General features: G+C 58.6%; 1 protein-coding gene across 1 annotated transcript in view; it reads right to left on the reverse strand.

The window, feature by feature from the left end:
* Positions 1 to 304: 304 nt before the first annotated feature.
* Positions 305 to 20,213, reverse strand: part of FGD3 (FYVE, RhoGEF and PH domain containing 3) — a 30,430-nt gene continuing 10,521 nt past the window's right edge. The window contains exons 4-18 of the mRNA XM_072842408.1: positions 19,114 to 19,203; positions 18,480 to 18,616; positions 16,815 to 16,971; positions 14,797 to 14,935; positions 14,251 to 14,309; positions 12,305 to 12,451; positions 12,058 to 12,150; positions 10,675 to 10,754; positions 9,496 to 9,526; positions 8,541 to 8,648; positions 7,661 to 7,723; positions 3,266 to 3,388; positions 1,984 to 2,127; positions 1,365 to 1,511; positions 305 to 1,123 (exon numbers count right to left, since the gene is read on the reverse strand). Of these exons, the coding sequence (XP_072698509.1) occupies positions 914 to 1,123; positions 1,365 to 1,511; positions 1,984 to 2,127; positions 3,266 to 3,388; positions 7,661 to 7,723; positions 8,541 to 8,648; positions 9,496 to 9,526; positions 10,675 to 10,754; positions 12,058 to 12,150; positions 12,305 to 12,451; positions 14,251 to 14,309; positions 14,797 to 14,935; positions 16,815 to 16,971; positions 18,480 to 18,616; positions 19,114 to 19,203 (1,728 nt within the window). The 3' untranslated portion in view covers positions 305 to 913. The remainder of the gene's footprint in view (positions 1,124 to 1,364; positions 1,512 to 1,983; positions 2,128 to 3,265; positions 3,389 to 7,660; positions 7,724 to 8,540; positions 8,649 to 9,495; positions 9,527 to 10,674; positions 10,755 to 12,057; positions 12,151 to 12,304; positions 12,452 to 14,250; positions 14,310 to 14,796; positions 14,936 to 16,814; positions 16,972 to 18,479; positions 18,617 to 19,113; positions 19,204 to 20,213) is intronic.

Below are 20,213 nucleotides of genomic sequence, written 5' to 3' on the forward strand. Positions count from 1 at the left end.
CTCAGTCTGGAGTTATGGGACCCGAGGGACCTCCTGTGACTCAGTTTCCTTAGCTATCAAGTAGGAACATCCCAGACAGGGTGCCCTGAGAAGAGTCCCCTAGGCCTGCGGAGGCAGTGGGTGCTCAGTGAGCGCAGAAGGAGCAGAGGTCGTCGGAGAAGCAACTGGACCAGGGGGTGGGGGGTCTGGGTGCTTCACAGCCTGCCCACCCTTGGGCAGGGACCTGCTCCCCGCAGGCCTCGCTGTGCCTTCGCCGTCTCCCCCAGACCACCCTAACCCCAACCCCGAGGCTGTGCCCAGCTGCTGGCTGCCAGCATTTATTTCCACAGACAAGCACTGCCTGCCGCCAGCGGGGGGAGACAGACACAGATGTCGGGCCCCACGTGAGGCAGGGGCAGGCCCAAGGGCCTCCCCTGGGCTTCTCAGGTACACCCCACAGGGATGCCCCATGTGACCAATGGCCCCCCCAAATGGGGAGGCGGGTTTCAGGGCCAGGAGTGGGCAGGAGGGAGGTGGAGTCCGGGGTCAGTCAGTCCAGCTCGCACAGTACAGATGGTATGGGGGGGCAGGCATGACCGCAGACCTCTACCTCAAAGGGGGTCCCCAGGCACCCCCAGGATGCTCCTTCTGCCTCTGGAGCTGGGTGCCCCACACCTGACAGGCCATACCCTGGCCAGGCCACACTGCTGGGGCTTGGGGCAGAGCCGGACACATGCTGGGTGGCTGGGCCCATTTCCTCCTCTTCAGAGAGGTCCCTCCAGGGTCAAGTGCCCTGTGGCCTGTCCGCCCCCAGGGGGCCGGGAGCCCCCCACACCTGCACAAAGCCTGTACGTAGTCTTGGACACCACCTCCCAGGTGAGCACAGGCCCTGCTGGGGTGGCTTCAGAATTGGGACACCTGCCGGAGGCTCAGCTCACAGGGCCGCCAGGCCTGGGTCCCCGCGGGCAGCTGCACTCAGGGCCTCCAGCCACCGCTTCTGCAGGTCCACTGACGGGGTGCTCAGGTACAAGGACTGCTGGCCCCGCTGCAGCCGCCACACATGCCTGGAGTCTGGCATCTCCGCGGGGTCCAACACACTCACTGTACAGCCAGAGAGGGGGACGGTGCGTGGTGGCCAGCCATCCTGAAGCAAAGGAGAGCTAGGTGAGCACCCTGGCCTCGGCACTCCTGGCACCACAGAACTCTTCCCCATGGGGGGCAGCAGAGGGGTGACCTTGAGCAACCAGGGAAACTGAGGCCCGACGATCACAGGAGCCTGAGCAGCATTGGTCCCAGGCCCCTCTGGGCACTGTGGACCTGGGGCACTGGGCTACAAGAATCAGGGTGTCCGCCCAGCACCACTGGAGGGCAGGTGGGGGACATACCTGGCTGTCTTCCTGCAGGTGCAGCACCAGCTCCAGGGGGTCTGAGGCTGGGATGGTGGCCCACACCTCGCTCCAGGCTGCACCACTGTCCGACACCTGCAGGTGGCCGCAGAGCAGGCTGGGCTGGGGGTCAACAGCCGCTGGCCCCTGGAGACACAAAGGATGGGGTCATGTACAGCCTCGCAGTAGGTGTCATTCTCATGGGGGCGGAGGCCAGGCCTGGCCTCCTGGGAAACAGGCTGCACCAGGGCCCAGGCCAGCCTGACCCACCCCGGGGTCACCACGAGGCCTCCTGGTACAGTCTGGACCCCAAAGGACTGAGAGCATGGGCAGCACCAAACCAGAAACAGAGATAAAACAGGGCAAGATGGAATCGCAGGAGGCAGGGCATGGCTCACAGGGAAGGGCTGCACACGCGCGCCACACACACACACCATACGCATGTATCACAAACATGTACACCACGTGCACATGAACACATACACTGCACACACGCGCACACGTACACGCACTATCTCTCTTGGCACAGGGGACACCAAAAGCCCTGGGGGCACAGTCCACAGAGGCTGCCAGGGGCAGGGCTCCCATCCAGGACAGTCACAGGACCTGGCCTGCCTACCTCTGTGCTGTGCTTGGGCTCCTCAGGTGCCACCTCGGGGCTGGGGCTCTCAGGTACCGCCCGCTGCGTCAGGAAACACCCTCGGCAGACCCGGCTCTGCCTGCCATTCTCAGCCTTGAACTCAGAGCACTTCCCACAGATGACCTGTAAGGCAGAGGGCACCTGTGACCCCGGCCCCTGGGGACAGGAGGGACAGAGCACGTGCAGGGGAGCCTCATCAGAGGGCAGGGATCCCAATGCTGGCCCTCGCTGGCCATCCGGGACTTGTTTCCTTTCTTGGAGGGTCCCAGCATCTGTGCGCATGGTAGGAGACTGGGAAGGGGCACCAGGTACATGGAAGGATCACTAACCACCAGGGAAACGCAAATCAAAGGGACGAGGAGGAACCAGATATGTCATGCCTGTCAGGATGGCTAGGACCCAAAACAGTGTTGGTGAGGATGCTGGTGAGGGCGTGGAGAAACCTACCCCTTGTGTGTTGTTTGTGGGAATGCAAGATGGCAGAGCTTCTGGGGAAAACAGAGATCCACCTCCAAAAAACTGAACATAGAGTTACCCTATATTAAGCAATTTCCATGAATTCTACTGGATTTGTTTCTATTTCTCTGGATGGTTGGATTAGTGAGTGGATAGACAGATGATGACACATGAATCCATCCATCTTTCCATCTATCCATCCATCCATCCATCCATCCATCCATCCATCCATCCACCTTTCCATCCTTTCACCCATCCACCCATCCATCCATCCATCCCCCCACAACTCACACATCCATCACTCATCTGTCCTTCATGTGAGGATTCATACATTTCTCTCTCCTTTCCCCAGGGTTTCAAGGTTTCACACGAAGGCATGACAATAAATACCATGCCCAGCACAGTCTGCGGGGCCCTGTGGAAAACCAGTTCTAACACAGCTCTGTGCTAAGACCCACTTGCTAACACGTGTGCCATTTTAATAACTTAGCCTGGAAGTACTTGAATCAACAATCCTTTTACCAGGAAAAACCCTCCCTTTCAACACCAAGTTCAGAAGCCCATCCTCAGGAAAAAGGGCTCTGGCCTCTGTGAGGAGAACAGGGGAGATGATCACTGCGGGCGGGGTTGGGGGGGCGGTGCAGTGGGAGGCCACCCAGCTCCAAGCTGTGCTTCCAAATCTGGCACTTTTTCACCCACAAGACTGTCGGTCTGACACCAGAGCTGAACAGGCCGCAGGTGGGGTCTCCCTGTCTGCTGCAGGGTGCTGTCCCTGGTCGTGGCAGAACCGCCGGCCTGGACTCACCACCCCACACAGCTTGCACCGGTGCTTCCTCTTGGTGATGGAGTTGAAGGCCTCGCCGCAGCTCCTGCAGCCCAGCTTCTCTTTGTCGCGCCCGGTCTTAGCAGACCCTCTCCTGGACTCGAGCTACAGGAGGCAAGTGTGCAGGGAAGCCCGGTGAATGTGGGCAGTGCATGTGCGGGGCAAAATGCAGAAGGGAAAGAAGCCAAGGAATCGTGGCCTTAGCCCCTGCCCAGCCCTGCCCCCAGGCTGCCCTGGGGTCACCGTCGCACATCAGGAGGGTCTCAGGGGCCTGGAACTCGGCCTACACAGAGGCCAGTGACAACCTGGTGGGTCTGAAAGGATGGTGCCCAGTATCCACACTGGGGAGGGGGCGCATGTGCCCAGCGTGGCCTGAGGCTCTGGGGATGCACCCCCCCCCCCCCACATCTCCACCAAGCTGTCTGATCCTCCCACCCAGCAGCTGACAGGGGCAACAACAGGAAGTCAGGAAACTCAATGTGGTTTGTGTTCAGAGAGCTTAAAAAAGCCTTAGACAAGTCACGAAAACACCATAACATGCATTTCAACAAGTTGTGCCACGTCTGCAGGGACATCCAACCCCACAGAGGGTGGGGAGGGAAGAGGGGGTCTCACTTCGTTCCACCTCCTCCGTCTCTACAAACAACCCTGTATCTTCTTCATTGTCAAACATGTATTTTTTTAACCCTGTTGTTGTCCAAAAGTAAGGAAGCAGTGCCCTGCCCATGAGGGGGTCCAGGCCACAGAGGGACGCAGATCACAGTTGCCGGCATGGCACGGCTCAGAAGACCACCCCCCCCCCCAACCCAGAGGGGCACACCTAGAGAACCTGGTGCCTACCAGAAGGGGTACTACCGAGTGAGCAAGTGTGGAGGCCTCCGGGGCAGGGGGGCACACCCAGACACTCCCAGGGCCGCATGGGGCCCAGACCTTCCTAGCCTCGTTGACTGTGCCCTCTCAGTTGTTTCCCGGGAACATCCCGTAGAAGAGGAAGAAACACAGTAAACAAGCAGAAAGCAAAGCAGCCCGCATCCAACCAGCCCCTGCCCCCTCGCCGCCCAGGCACGGGGCTCCCCCTGCACTGCGGGCAGCCATGTGGGACGGGACGCAGGGCTCTCACGGCAGCAGGTGCAGCATGAGGCTTTCGTGGGGGCTCTGCGGGGTCGCCTGGCTGAGCCTCAGTTTCTCCATCTGGGTAGGACCTGTACAAGGTGGGGGATGGGCCCCAGTCCCTGCCCTGACCCCCAGTAGCCACAAGACCATGGACAAGTCTCCTCCTCTCTGAGCCTCAGTGTCTCCATCTGTACAGCAGAGTTGGCAACCGATCCTGAAGCCCATCACAGCGCCGGGACCCTGACTGACCACCTGTTTCCCCTCATATTCCCACATCTCCCTACCCCACTTGCAGCTCCTTTCCTGAGACCATCTGGGGACTGCTCAGGGCCAGACACAGGAGGGGTGCTACCTGGGGGCCAGGGCACAGGGCAGGGGAGACAAGGGTCCTCCACCATCCCTCAGGGTGGCTCCAGTGTCCCTGTTTGCCAGGTGAGGACGCCAAGGGCCCGGGAGGCAGGTGTGGTCAGAGGTCAGCTGGACCCAAGGGCATGGCCTTGGGGGCTTCCAGGGCATCCTGAGGGCAAAGGGGCCAGAGGGGAGGGCTAGCCCGAGGGATGGAGGCAGTGAGGGTGCTGGGGCTGGGGGGAGGCCAGAGCCCCGAGGCTGGCGGACAGAAGGCAGTCTGCTGCAAGGCGGCTCTGAGTGTGGGTGGGGGAAGCAACCACAAATGAGGGGCCGTAGCCCAGCCCGCCCACTGTGCCACCTCTGCCACACGGTCTCCCAACACAGGGGACAGGTGCCAACCTGCACGCGGGTCAGGTGCCCACCTGCACAGCCCAGGGCGGGTCTTCCCAGCACCTGGCTGGGTTATTGTTCTCGTGGATGCTGGGGCATTGAAAGGCCTAGGCTGTGTCTTCCATGGGTACAGAACGGCATCTGCTAGTGTCCACCCAAAGCACCCAACATGCCAACATGGGCACAGGAGGTGCCCAGGGCAGAGGGTCTGGTTCACTCGAGCATTTTCGGACCCACAACCCAGAAGTAGGAGGCACACTCAGGTAAGAACTGGGCCCCACAAGAGGCTGGACGATGGGCCTCTGATGCCCTCCTGGTGGTCCCTGGTCTTGCAGGCTGGACACAGGCCCCACCTGGCCCCCTGGCTCCTGGTGAGCAGCTCTGTCCAAAGCTCCGGAGCTGGGCTCGGGGTAGAAGGGCAGCACTAGCTCTGTGAATCCCCAGGTCCCAGCCGGGTGGTGGGGGCGGGGCCTGGCTCTGCCGTGGAGGGGTGCAAACGTCACCCTGGGTCTGAGCCCTGGGGCACTGATCTGTGAAGCACAATGTGACTTCTGCAGGACACAGGGCTGTAGCTACCTTGCGAAACTTCTGGGCTCTGGGCTGAGCTCCTCCTAGGAAGGCGCTTGCCGAACCACGCGTCTGAGGACACCAGCGCTGGGGAATGGGGCCAGCCGCCACGTGGGCTTCACCTTCCTCTCTAAGTGTGTTGGGAAAAGGCCTAAATCTGTGGCAAGGATCACACTTTTGGCGTCAGAATGAAACCTCATTTTTGAGCCCCGTCCATAAACGTACCCTGAACAGGTCCAGGTCAGGCCCTATACGGCCCAACCCTCACCTCCGATGACCTGTCCCACACCCACCAACACCTCTGCTCACAGGACACACCAGTGAGGAAAGCATGGGGACAATTACTCTGTTCATCTGCTGAGGGTCCTGGGCAGGTGCAAAGGCCCTGGGGCAGGGTGGAGTAAGAGCAGGGAGGGCAAGAGGGTGAGGAAGTCCCTCAGGGGGCTCATGGGCTGTGATAAGACCACAATCCCCCACTGCCCATGCCACTTTCATGCTACCTGACTCAGTGATGCTACTTACTTGAGACCTCATTCTGCTCTCCAGCACCCATGGCACCAGGGCCCCACTTGAATAAGGGGCTTCCTCCTGTCATTGGCCCCTACCCCCATATTGTCCCCCAACGCTCCATCCTTCTGTGAGGCCCACACTTCTCAAGGTTCTGGAAGCCCCCAGGAGCCGGAGGGACATGGTGGGGGCCCGAGCTCTGCTCTCATAAGGAATGCGGGCTGCCCCGGGCCCAGCCTCCCAGCATAAGCCAAGATGGGAGACACGTTCTTACCAACATTCAGCTCCTGAGAGGAACCTCACTCCTTGTGGCCACAGAGACCACTGCCGCCCCCAGGATGCTGCGTCCAGCATCCCCTTCCCCTGGCGGGCTCTGTCTACCAGGGCCCCTGCGGTGGGGCTGCCCAGAACAACGCCCACACTGCATAACCAGACTGGACAAGCTCTGGGCCTCCACTGGATTCGGGGGACTCTCCAGCAGCTCTGGGCTGCCCAAGGGGCAGCACCCGTGGAGCCTGGAGGCCTGGAGGGCAGAGCATGGGAGGGGGAGGGAGAGGCTGGCAGGTGGGAGACTAGGGGGCCTCAGACCCAGGGGTCAGGCTGGGGCTTGGGCGGACAGCCTCAGGGTGGGACCCAGCCCTGCTCCGCCTGCCTACCCAGGAGCGCCCTTCAGCAGCCTGCAGGTGCCACACCCCCCTGGTGTCTTGGGGCATGACTGTCACTGGGGTCCATGACCAGTAGGCCAGGGATCAGTAACCATGCTCCCCTGCCCTGGATGCTCACGATGGGCCAGGCACACACCCTCACCCTTCTACCTAATCCCCCAAACCACTGGCAGGGGGTGGTCAGCATGTCCACCAGGGAGGACATGGCACAGGCTGCCCAGCCCCTTCCCCACCTGTGCTGCCCCAGGTGGACAGGTGAGCAGATATGGAGTGGGGTCCTGGGCACCCCTGCCTTCCTGGGCCAGAGGTGCGGGTGGGACATTCCCCCTGAGAAGTCTTCCCTGGGAGTGCCAACCCCTTGCCCAGTGTCCTGCCAAACCCCACAGCCAGGGGCTGACCTTTCCCTGGGGACAGCCAAGCTGCCTAAGGAGGAGGCGCCACTGAGTCACATTTCATCCACATACTTTTCACACATGGTATAGAGCACGGCTGTGTGAGCACCACCCAACTGATGCAACGACGCGTGGGCCCCTCCCTGAGCCTCTCCCAGCAGGGCCAGAGCCTGTCCCAGGGGGACTCAGGACACATGGGGGTGGCTTACCCCTGGACCTCAGTCCGGAGGGCTACCCAACCCTCGTGCCGGAGGGCATCCCTATCCAATTGCACCCCAGAGGGCACCCCGACCCTCACCCCAGAGGGCACCCCCATCCAACAGTGCCCCAGAGGGCACTCCGGCCCAACCTCATCCTCTACCTCCTGCCCCTGCTGAAGCCGGAGTGTCACTCACCCCTGCAACACCCCCTCCACCACTGGCTGCCAGGGCAGGCTCCTCAGGGCTGGCACTCACCACCTGGAAGGAACAGAGACAGCCAGCATGAGCAGGGGTTCCCCAGCCACAGACTGAGACCCAGTGCAGCATGAACCACAGAGAGCACCCCAGCCCTCCCGTTTGACCACAAGGGCCCAGTGTGGGACACTCCCGGAGGCCTGCCCAGACCACCCGGCTATAACACCCCCTCCTCTTCATCCTCAGGCCTGCTAGGCCAGAGGGCAGCTTGGCTCCTCCTGTATCACTTTAACCACAGGGATATTGCTGAATCCACGATGCCTCTATTCAAGGCAGCTGGGGAGGAATGCAAACTTTTCTTCTAAAATATGCCCAGAAAGCAAAAAAAATATAAGAGATTTGACGTGAATATTAAGTGGCCTGACATGCAGCCTGGAAAGGCCGTGGGGAGGGCCAGCTAGGCCTGGTGCTGGGGACTTGGGACAGTTGGGCATCCTTGGTTTCACGACTGCCTCTGGCAGGAGATGGGAGTGAGGGACCTTTCCTCTGAAGGTGGCTGTGCCCTCAGGAGGTGGCTGCGACCCAGAGTGCCCCCAATGAGCAGCTGCAGCTGTCGTCCCCTACCTGGCCCTGGGCGGGTACCCTGCCTCCTGGTCCCCCTTGGCCCCAGGGTGCTCCATATGGGGACAAGCGAGCTGCCCCCACTGATAAGATCACAGCCCCACCTCATGAGGCCTGGCTGCCCCCGTGGGCACTCCGTGAAGGACAGGCGGTGAGCATAGTCAGGGAGAATGCAGGGACCAGCGTCCCTCCGAGATGCCGCCCTTCCACATGGGGCCTCATCCCAACCCTCCCCCAGCCCTGGGGCACTGGTGCTCACAGAGGGATTTGGAGGGAGGGATGGGTCCTCATCCTGGCCGAAGGAGCTACTGAAGGCCTTGAAGGTCTGGCTGTTCTGCTTGTGCCTCTCTATGGTGTCCTCGATGACCTGAGACAGACCCCCAGAGAACAAGGGCCCTCAGTGAGCACATCAAGGAGGGCAAGACCAGCATACCCGTCCCCACAGACAGGTCACCTGTGGCCGACCCAGACCCCACTTCCCATGCACAGGTCCCAGGCCTGCCCTGCATGTGGTCGGGTGCCCTCCCAGCATTCCAGGCTGCTGCGGACACTTCCCGGACATTCTGTGTGGATTTTTGGATATATTTCCATGTCCTATGTCAGTATGTCCCCCTCATTTCTGTTTGAATTTCCTTTTTCTCTTCCCACCTAAATTTCTATGAACTCTGGAAGCCACAAGGCCTTCCCAGTTAGCACTCCACCGGGCTCCCTGCTCAGCCTCTGCTTTGACCTTTGCCTTCAGGGGCTTTGGTCTCTGTCCAGAGTACCCACTGTGGCTGGTCCCAAGGCAAGTGTGCTCTCGCTGCCCCAGGACACTTACCGGTTGCCTCTGGAAGCACAGCGCCCCCCACCCCCCCACCCCGCCCAAGGTCAGCTGCTCGTCCCACTAACCCACTGTTCCTGCAGACTGGCTGTGGGGACCCCTCGGGCCCCCCAGCAGCACAGACTCAGCCCCAGGGTGAGGGCCCCTCCCTGCTTGCCCGCCTCTAGCCCTTCATTTTTGCTTAACTACTGTGGTGCTAAACAAGTGAAAGGGCTGAAAGGCTGGTGGTGTCTGAAGGTACTTAAAGAGAGCACTTTGTCATTTCGAGGAGGATGGACAGGTGGGCAACGTGGGGAGTCAGGGGGCCGCTCCATCACTCGCTCCAACGTGAAATGGCCACACTGCACAAGAATTTGGTCATCTTATTACTTTAAAATTTTAGGAGCTTCACCTGAATCCATTCTTTTTTCTCCTCTTCTGTCCTATAAATACAAACACAGCATCTTATTAACCCTGTCTTAGACGCTGCTAACCCCCATTCCTCTCAGTCTTGTGGCACACCCCCGAGCTGCTCACAGCCTCACAATGCAGCTCAGGGCCTTGGAAGACCGTCCTTGAGTGCCCTGTACACTGTGGGCAAGTGGGGCCAGATGCAACCAGGTAGACAAGGTGTGCCCAGGTGGACTCAGGTGCAATCACGAGACCAGGTGTAATCAAGTGTAGCCAGGTGGGATCAGGTGTAGTCAAGTGTGTCCAGGTGAGGTTAAGTGTGGCCAGGTGGACTCAGGTGCAGTCACACGAGATTTGGTAGGATCAGGTGCAGCCAGGTGGGGCAAGTGGGGTCAGATGCAGAGTCAAGTATGGCCACATATTGTCAGGTATGTTCAGGTATATCCAGGCAGAGTCAGATGCACCTACATAGGGTCAGGTGTGGTCTGCAGACTCCTCTGCACTGGATATATACCAACACATCCCTGGACCAGAACAGGTCATTACAAAGACCTCACATTGCTGGCAGAAACGAGATGGGATCTCCCGCACACGCCCCCAAAGCAGAGCATAAGCCTGCACCAATCCCAGGAGAGTGTGGCAGTAGCCACCACAACTTAAAGCAGATGTGCTACCCTCAGACCAATAGTTCTCCTTCAGGAACCTCTCTGATGGAATGAAGACAAGCATGCACAAATCTAGTGCAAGGATGCTGCTTGCAGCACCTGCCACAGTGAGACCTGGACTGAGCACAGGTGATCATGATGGAAAATTATGCTGCTTCTGGAAACGGGGCTCAGATCTGGGATGGTGCCTGGTAAACTAAATGAACAAAGCAAGAAGCAGAACGGGCCGTATGGTAAACAGCTGTGTGTGATTTGAAAACCTGGGACACCTTCATGCCCAGTTCGGGAAGATCAGCTCAGAGGTGATTAAGAATGTCTGCTGGTGGGGGAAGAGGAAGCCAGGGGCTCAATTCTCATCAACTTCCCTTTAGACCTGTTACATTTTAAGTCACTAGTGAATAAAATGAACGAAAAGAACGGGTTGCAAAGTTATTCCGTTTAGAAAAGGAAGCCGTCTGCTAAAATCTCAGGTCATAGACATTTACAGCAGCAGCTGCTGGGATGGCTACCCGTACCGGGTCTGCAGCTCCAGGGACCGTTTCCTTCCCTTTATGATGAACGTGTGCGCTGCATTTGACTTGACGATATCCTGCACCTGGAGGCACAAGGGTCAAAGGACAAAATAAAACCGCTGATGGCTTAGCAGGCCCCGAGCGACAGCCTCAAGCTGTTCTGCAGGAGGGGCACAGGTGACCTGGCAGATGGGACACCAGGGGAGCTGGTCCATGGAGGAGGCCTAGGGCCTCTCATCCTCTGCACTGACAGCTGTGCCGGCCAAACCCTCCCGCCTGCAGGGCTTCTCAGCAAGTAGGGACCAGCCCCCAGACATGGAAGCTTTCCCACCAACGCACCTGAAGGCACGGCCCCTGAGAGAGGAAGGGAAATCTTCAAAGGGCCAGGAGGCTCTGTCCCCCTGTGCTGGGTCTGTGCTCCACCAGCCCCTGTGATGGGAAGCCACCCCTCATCCCCAATTCCCCACCCCGAAGATACTAGGCTGGATGTAGTCCACTGTCAGCCCAGCTGGGGGGAGATGCGGGCCCACCCAGGAGCTGGGATCGAGTCTCATAGCAGGAATTCCCAGACGCCTCAAAGGTGAGAGTGTCTGCCTTCGCATGTCTAGTTAACCACCCACCACTGATTTCTCACACAGAAACACCTACAAAAATGATTTCTTCTAACGATGAGAAAAAAAATTTTTTCTGTAGCTTTTACTTTTGATGGTGTTTCTTAGACTTGGGTTCAAAGAATTTCAAAGTAAGTATTTTTTCTTGTATCACTAAGGCAAACCTTCATATTTTAAAACGGATTTAGCGCTCAGTATTTTTGGAGAAATTCACAGCCCTCCCAGGTTGGGGAAGGCCCAGCTCCTGTGCCCCCTATGCCAGGAGACATGGAGAGGTGGAGAGGCTCAGGAGACAGGGAAGGCAGACAACATGTTGTCTGGATCCCGGGCCTGCAGAACCTCATGTGGACTCCAAGACAGTGCAGCAGGAGAGAAGCACACACAGGACCAGGGGACCAGGGTTGGGCAGGGAGGGCAGCCCGTCCACATTCACTCAGGCTTTGCCTTTGGGTCTGTAAATGGGGCTCTGAGCACCAAGCCCGCAGGGACAGAGGCTCGCCCAGACTGGTGCTGTCCTTCGTCCTGCAAGCACAGGGCAGCAATCCCTGGAAGGCAGGCCAGTGGAGGGACGGATCCTGCTCACACCACCCACGGTGCCAGGCTGAGTGGGACTCAGAAACACCTAGGCCACATGTGGGCACAGAGCCGAAGCTCGAAAAGTGGGTGGGAGGCCAGGTGCAGCGGTGACCCTCCAGCAGCCGGGGCTCAGTGACCCTCCCTGTCCTGAGCCCTGCCAGGGAAGCAGGGAAGAGGGAAGAGGGAGGGCCTCACCCACCTGGAGGCCCGAAATGTCCATCTTCTCCCGGACACTGAACTTCTGGCCCATGAGACGCAGTTTGGGCACACAGTAAAGGATCATGCTGTTGAACTGCAACAGGGACAGGCACGGGGTGAGAGGTGCCTGCACCTCCACAATGGAAGGGCGACAGAGGAGGGAGGCAGGGCTCTGCAGCTGGGCTGGGCAAGGCGGTGCTCAGGGTGAGGGGGTGTGACAGTCAGGGCAGGGCGGGGCAGGGCCTGACCAGGAAGAGGTGGCGGTCCTGTGCTGAGCCACTCTTGGCCGACAACTTCTGGATGGGGCCCTCCTTGATCAGCTCGTTGGCGGGATTGACGATGTCCTCCTCCCCACCCAGTCGCTCGTACACCTCCAGGAGCTTGTGCATTTTCTCCTGTGAGAGACACAGGGCTCAGGCCCGCTGGGGTGGGGGATGGGCCCAGAGGTGAGAGGAACCCCACCCTGTAAGCCGGGCCAGGAACCAGGTCACCAGGTCAGGGCAGGGAGCCCACACGCAAGGCGCAAGGTGGGTATCAGCTCCTGTAATTCCAGCACTCACCCGGGAGGTATGGGCCATTTTATCCCTAATTTACAGACCAGGAAACTAGGGCATGGACAGATCACATGAGCTGCTGGGGTTGTTCCTGCAAAGAACCGGGTGGGCCCTTCTATGTCAGAGAAGAGATTTAGCCCCCATCACTGCCTGTGACGACCCGGCCTGGTTTCCTGTTCCACACTCAGACCACATGGCCAGGGCCCTCATGACACCAGACCAGTCTGCAGGTCCTTTCCCTCTGGCCTCAAGACTGGCTTGGTGGTCAGTGGCCAACCAGTGTCCCTGGGGTGTGACAGGAAAGGGGCAGCAGCCTGTGACCCCAGCTCTGAGCCCACAGGCTATGGGCCCTCACTTGTCACTGCCAGCACCCAGGGCAGGAGTTGGGACCCAGGAATGAACACAGCTGAAGGCACAGCTGAGCCCACAGTAACATCAGCTCAGTGACACAGAACCTGAGCCTGCCATGTCCCAGAAGCAGGCTGGTTTGGCTAGCCCTTCTGTTTCTGGTCCAGACACAGGCAGTCAATGAGCATGGGGTGGGGGTGGGGGGCAGAAGGGACAGCTGTGGACAGTGAGAATAAGCAGGCAGGGAGACCTCAGGTTGTGTCCATACCCCTCAGAGATGGAAACCCATAGGGGCTCCCTGTGAGCTCACGACCACAGACTCTGAGAAGCACCTCTTCTGCCTCCGTCAGATTTAGTTGTCGGGAGGTAGAAAGGGAAGTTAGAAAGGACCAGAGCAAGATCTAACCTGTTTGGGTTGCAGTGGAACCCCAGGGGGCCTGATCTCAGGCTGGCCTGTCCCAGGGGCTCCAGAACAAACCCACGACAGGCAGTTGCAGAGGACACTGCACCGGACTGCACACAGCAACAGCCATGAGGAAATAAGTGGCTGTCTCTTGTATCTCACATTTGAGAGACGTGGGGTCAAACAAATATTTCGCTTTTCTTCCTCTTAAAAAACAGCAGTGCCCATGTGAAAAGAAACAGGTCTCAAGATTGGGACTGTGGTGACCTGGAGAACTGCCTGTGAGGGCACAGGCTGGGGCGGGGCTTATGGGGCTTCCCAGCAAAGCCAGAAGTTTGGATTCTCCTGTGAACCCCCTCATCTGGAATTCTGGGCAAGGACTTAGAAATTCTGTGCCGGCACTGTGCAGACCAAACAAGGGACAAGGCCACCTGGGTCACAATAGGGTGTGGGCATGGGCTCCAGGAGAGCCTCCGAATCAGACCCCAGGCCTCAGAGGTGTGACATCAACAAGGGGATGCCTTCCCCTCCACCTCTGGACTGTGTCTGGAGGTGGGGCCCTTGGGAGGTGGAAGTATAGGGGAGGTCATAGTCTTGGGGATGGGGGCTCCACGATGGGGTCAAGCCCTGACACGAGACACCAGAGCATGCTCTGCTTTTCCCACACAGACATGGGAGGAGACCACCACCCACCAGCCAGGGACAGGGACAAGGGGGCTGGGACCCAGAGCTTGAGATACTCACTGTGGTGTGAGCCTGTCTGGGATTTTGTCATAGCAGCCGTACTGGCTGAGACTGAGCTATGAGCCAGTAAGGGGCAGGCTTGTCTAGCACAGGAGGCGTGCACGCTGTGGGGCCCTCACGCATCCTCCAGGAGCACCACACTCACCATTTTCCGAATGGCGGCATTGGAGTGGTTGGCAGCGGTAGAGATGAGCTCCAAGGACCCTGTAGCAGGAGGAAGACGCCGAGTCAGGCTGCAGGGTACCCGCGGGCATCACCAGGGGCTGCCCTGCTCCCATCCTTCCCTGTGGGTGTCGGGAGCTGCCCCAAGCCTGGGCCAGGCAGGGGTGGGGCCCTGCAGACATACTGTGTTTGGTGGCGGGGGGGCTCTGCTGGGGCTGGCACCCCACTCCCCAGGAGCTGCCCCCCTGGCCCCACAAGGCTCTTCCTGCGGCCTGAGCTCTGCCAGATGTAGCAGCCCCCTCCCCAGAACCACTGTCTGCCCATCACACAGCAATGGGGGCAGGGCGGTTTTCCTCTGCCCTCAAAGGTTCGCAGTTACTTCCTGAGATGAGCTTGGGGGACACTTGGCCATCTGCCCTGCTCTGTGCTTGTGTCTGTTTCTCTCTCTCTCCTCTGTCTGCGGTTTTCCAGCAGAGCCCCCGGCTCCCACTGCCCAGGAGCCCTGTGGCCTGGCAGCTGGGGGGCTTACTTTCTGCATCCTTCCAGTCAGGGGCGTCTCTCGGGAGCCTCTTCAGATAGTCCTTGAGCAGCAGCTCGTAGCGTGGGACCCTCTGCACGGGCTCCAGCATGTGGTGCTGCAGCGTCAGGTTCCCACACACGTCCTGCTTCTGTGGGGCAGACAGGCAGCACGTGGCACCTGCAGACACCGTGTGGGCCTCCCCTGCCCCTGCCCACTTCTGGCTGCCATTCTGCTGACTGCAGAACACATTTACAGTGAGCTGAACGAGGCTGGGAGAGACTGAACCCAAGGACCCAGACCCCCAGCACTGGTTGTTATGCGCATCCTCGCAGGAGAAAAACAAGTCCTTGCAATGCCACCTTCCCTCAGGGTACCTCCCACCCTATGTTCCCTTGCTTGCTCCCTTGCTCGGGTGCTTGAGGCTGGGCCTCTTCCCTCCCTGGACATGTGTTCTCCCGACAGGGGGACCCGCGGTCCTGCCTAGAGGCTCCAAGAGCTGCTGGGTGCTCTGATATCAATGCAACCCTGAGTGCAGGGGTGGGCGCTCAGGCCTCACATCCTGCCCCATGCTGCTCCCAGCACTGCCACCGTGCCACCTCTGTACTGTCCCACTTGGGCGCCCTGTCCTTGCTGCTGCTCCTCCTGCAGATGCCCTGGCACGTGCTCCTTGGCTGAGAACCTGCCTGCCTCTTCCAGAGTCCCTCTTCCCCCCTGCGCCTGCTCAAGGAGGTGCGCCCTCCTCCTGCTTCTCCTCTGCTTCTTCCCACCTGCCACGGCCCCTCAGTGCCCACAGCAGAGCGGCTTCCAGCTCAAAGGAGCTCCAAGTGCCTTAGACCCTCCAGGGCTAGAGCAGCACAGTCTGCAACTATCACAAAAACAGTCCTTCCTGGGGGAGAACTATCAGGAGTGATGAGGAAGCAGATGGCCACAGAATTTCAAAGTATCTCCCTGCAAGAAACTTCTGCAAGAAACTTCCTGCGACCATGGGGGGAACACATGCTTCCTGGGAGAGGAAACCATGGTGCAACTTGCCCTAGTGGAGTGCACAACCATCACACCTACGCCTGCCTGCACCTCCCGCCTCCCGACGCTCCTGCCAATGGTGCTGGCCCACCACCTGGCCGCAGACCCCGCAGACCGAGCAGTACGAGCTCCCAGTTCCTGTTGGTCACTCAGGGCTGCGGGGACGGCTGCGGGCACAGCCTGGGAGGCTAGAGAGGCCCAGACTAGGGGTGAGGGTGCTCCAGGGAGGAAGGGCTCAGTGTCAGAACTGTCCTCTCTGGGTAGGGATGGGGTGCTGAGGAATGCAGGGGGCATCTAGGACTCTACACTAGGAAGTCACAGTGACCCAATGGCCACAGGATCTGGGGAAAACACAGACAGTCATGGAGGAACATGCGTGAACGTGTGCACAGAGGCACTGTGTGATGTTCACACGCCATGCTCAGGGTAAACAGGATTCCTACCTCATCCCACAACCCACCTGGAGACTGTTCTGGAACACCAATTCTAATCTTTTAACATGAAGCCTTAACATTAAAAAAATGCATTTATAAGCATTATTTTGAAGATTTTTTAAAGCACTATTTTACAAAAAAACTGGCAAATGTTTCTACTTAAAAACCAAAAACTCTGGCCAATATCATAAATAAAATTAAAAAAAATAAAAGACTGATAAGGAAGATAACTCATAAGGTACAGGACAGGTGACAGAAGGCATTCCTAACACACAAGAACCTGGCAAACGGATAAGAAAGAGTGACGCTGAAGGGACGAGAAGGGGCTGTTTGCAGGAAGAGAGAAAGAAGGGGGGTGAGGCCAGCTCGGCCTCCCGGGGTCCCTGGCACTGGAGGGAGGAGAGAGGCAGGGCGTTGGAATCCAGACGCCACCCGACAACAGTGTGGCACAGACCACATACCCTCCTGTGCAACGACCCTGAGGGACTCAGCAGAGCCTCTGGGCACAAGCCACCATGTTGCTAGGACACGACCCAAACGCATCCCGTGCAGCCAGTGGGGCTGCCCTACCTGGATGCTCTGCACAATGTCCTTAAACAGTGGTGAGCGCTGGGTCCAGGTGCTCACCAGCTCCACGGCCCGGTCAAAGTTCTTGACATACTCGCCATACATCTTGAGGAATGGGGCCAGCTTCTGCAGGATGTCCCCGAGCCGGGGGTTTGTGTCCCTTCGGGGGAGGAGAGGACATCAGAGAAATGGCTTGGGCCAGTGGCCTCAAAGTCCGGGCTTTGTGTGGGACAGGGACTTCACCCTGAGTCCGTGGGGCAAGTGCACAAGTCCCAGCGCTGTGTGATGGTGGGCACACTGGTCACCCTCTCTGAGCCTTCCTTTCCTCCCCTCTACTGTGCAGGGTGGGACACTGCATGTGACATGGGGATAAACCAGAAGATCACGTGGCCCTCCAACCACACAGGCATAGGACTGCTGCTCCAGACCAGGGGTGCCAGTGGGGAGGGGATGCTCAAATGACAGGCCACTCATCAGAGAGAGTCCATGAGACCCCATGTGCCCTTAGATGAGCAAATTTCAGGAAGAATGGGACGAGTGGACACTGGCAACGTCATGGGAAAGCAGCTGTGCGGTACCAAAAACAGTGCAGAAAGGAATTTGAAAATAAATGTCAAGAAGCATAAAAATGGTAAACCAATAGTTTCTGACTTTAAGCACAGTTCAAAGGGGAAGTGACCCTAGAGAAATCATCAAAAAGCAAGCAAGTGCACAAAGCTATTGCGCTGGTGGATATCCCTGGAAGATGGGTGGGCATCCCTCCCTGGCTCCTTCCCTGGGGGACGGGAGCAGCCCCACGGGCGTCTGTGCACCAGGAGCCTCTCTTAGGCCTTGAGGACAAAACTCGTTTTCAGCAAGTGTGGACAGTGGTCTGTCTGGCTGTGGCTTTACTCCAACGGCCTTTAGGACACTGGGTAACTGGCTCTGCGGGTGGAGTGTGCTCCTCACTAAGATCCACAACCTGACAGGGATGCCTGTGGAGCCTCGCAAGCCCCTGGCCTCTGTGCTCTACTGGCCTGGCTGCAGCTGGAGACCCCAGTGGGCTGAGTTCCCAATGCTCCCAACACCCCAGCTCAAGCCAGGCTGGAGATGAGAGGTTCCAGCAGAGACCCCGAAGCAAAGCCGCAGCACCAGCAATTACGGGAGAAGTGCATGGGCTGAACAGCAGGGCAAGGGCCATGTCCATGAGGTCTTACTATCCTCAGTCAAGTTGGCCCTCTGCTAAGAATAAATGACCATGGCAGAGGGACAGAAGGACAGCCCCCTGGGGGCAGCCCAAGGAGCCAAGGTGCCCTGAGAAGGGGAGCATCTCATTTTTTAAAGCAAAAGAGGAGAATACACAAGGAGAGAAGAGGAGCCTGCCAGCACAGTTTCCCTGCTGTTTGGAGTTCACAGATCCCATAGAGCCTGAGGGGGTATTGAAGTCACTTTGAAGTGCAGGTGGAAGAAGCGAAGGCACGGGGACGGGAGAAACGGGTCAGGGCTGGCCCAGAACTGCACAGGGAAGGCCGGGGCATGGCGAGACCGGCCTCACACGCCCGCCTGTCTCTCAGGCACACAAAGCCCAGACTTCGAGGCCGCTGGCCCTGAGAATCCCACACGGTTGCTGGGCCAAGGTCACCGGGACCCTCGGCCCGTTCGTTCCTGGGGACCAGGAGCCACACTCACCACTCCTGTGTTATCCGCGTCTGCAGCTCAGGCAGGAGGAAGTGCCCATGGAAGCGATAGATGGAGGAGATGTTGGAGAAGATGCCTGTGGTGACCTCCGATGGAATGCCTGCTTCCACCAGCTGGGCGCAGAAAACCTGGGTATGCAGAGGCCCGCAGAGAGGCGCTAAGACGGGAGCCGCCACAGCTGCCGTCGCTGGGGTGAGGGGCTCGGCAGAGGCTGCTGCGGCCTCCCGTTTTCTTAACGAACCTCTGCTTCATCAAACTGGCTCACAGCTACGGTTTTACAGCGAGCGCACTTATGTCTATACACGCGGTCCTCGCTGACCTGACTGGGACAGCCCAGCTGCCTCCACCCACCGCTCACAGGAACCGGAGGGTCCTGATTTCCTTTCTTCCATTCTGTGAGCTACAGACAGAAGCAACGCCTTGCAGAACTCGGCTCATGAACCCCAGACTGCTAGGGGACAGGGAGACTCTAGCCCAAGACCTTTGCCCCCAGCCCCAGGCTCAGACAGCAAAGGGGGGTGGTTTGGAAGAGACGCATGGCTGCATGACAAGTCATCCATCCTCCAGCTGTAAGGCCCAGGCAGTGCTACACGTGCACAAAGGTGAGAACCCCCATGCGGGCTACCTGGTCCAGCAGGTGCAGCCGCTTCACGTACGTCTCCTCGGTGTGCAGGAGCTCCTGGGCAATGTGGAGCAGCTTCTGGGACTTGGGACACTGCAGAGACAGGAACCACAGGTCCCCGGGGAGGTGGGGTTGGTACCAGGGCGACCAGGGGGCCTGCAGGGCAGAGCAGGCCACACGCCCTGGAGCAGGGACTCAGTTCCCACAGCTCCCACTAATCCCCCCAAAGCCTCTGCATTCCAGAGACAACCCTGCCCTCCTGAGACCTTGACCACAGAGCAGCTGCAGCAGCCACATCAAAAAAAAAAAGTGGTTTGTGGCCTGTCAGCAAGACAGCCACTCAGAAAGCTACAGGCCCTCCTTCCCTAGAGACGTGGCGCTAACAACATATGGACCAGAGCGTCCCAGTGAGAACTCCAGAGACAGCTGAGAAGCCACTGATCCATGTCACTGTAAAATGGGAAAACCAACAGCAACGGGTACGTCTCTGTGTTCCCCCCACCCCGGGCAGCACCGCATGGCACATGCTGAAGTCCTCGCGCGGGAGGTCCCATTCTGGATGGACATGAGGCTGTGAGCCATGCATCCTGCACCCCGGCACATCGAGGGACCGCCCAAGGGGCCATCAGCTTCTATGTGGCCTGTGGCCCAACTGGGAGCACCTGACCTGAGCCCGAGTTTGAAAGCCATGGAAACAGGCCTGCTGCGAGTGAGAGCAGACATTATGCAGGTACAGTTTAGAGTAGGATGCTCCACCTTTAAGGTGTTTTAAGTAATTTCAATGGTAACCATTAGGAAAATATCTATAGGATATACACAACAGGCAACGAGAAGGGAATCAAAATGTAGCTTCACAAAAACAGTGATAACTAAGGGAGACACTAAGAAACAGCCAAAAAAAAAAAAAAACAAACAAACCCACGAGACATGCAGAAAACAATGATCAAAATGGCAATGGTCTCCCCAACAGTCGTTACTTTAAATGTAAATGGATCAAACTCTCTCATCAAGAGGTAAGGACTGGCTGGATGGATTGAAAGAACAGCAGCCAACGGTGTGCTGTCCACAAGACACTCACTTTAGACTTAGGGACACACAGGCTG

This window comes from Canis lupus, chromosome 1 (genome assembly GCF_048164855.1).
Source record: "Canis lupus baileyi chromosome 1, mCanLup2.hap1, whole genome shotgun sequence".
NCBI classification, from domain to species: Eukaryota; Metazoa; Chordata; class Mammalia; order Carnivora; family Canidae; genus Canis; species Canis lupus.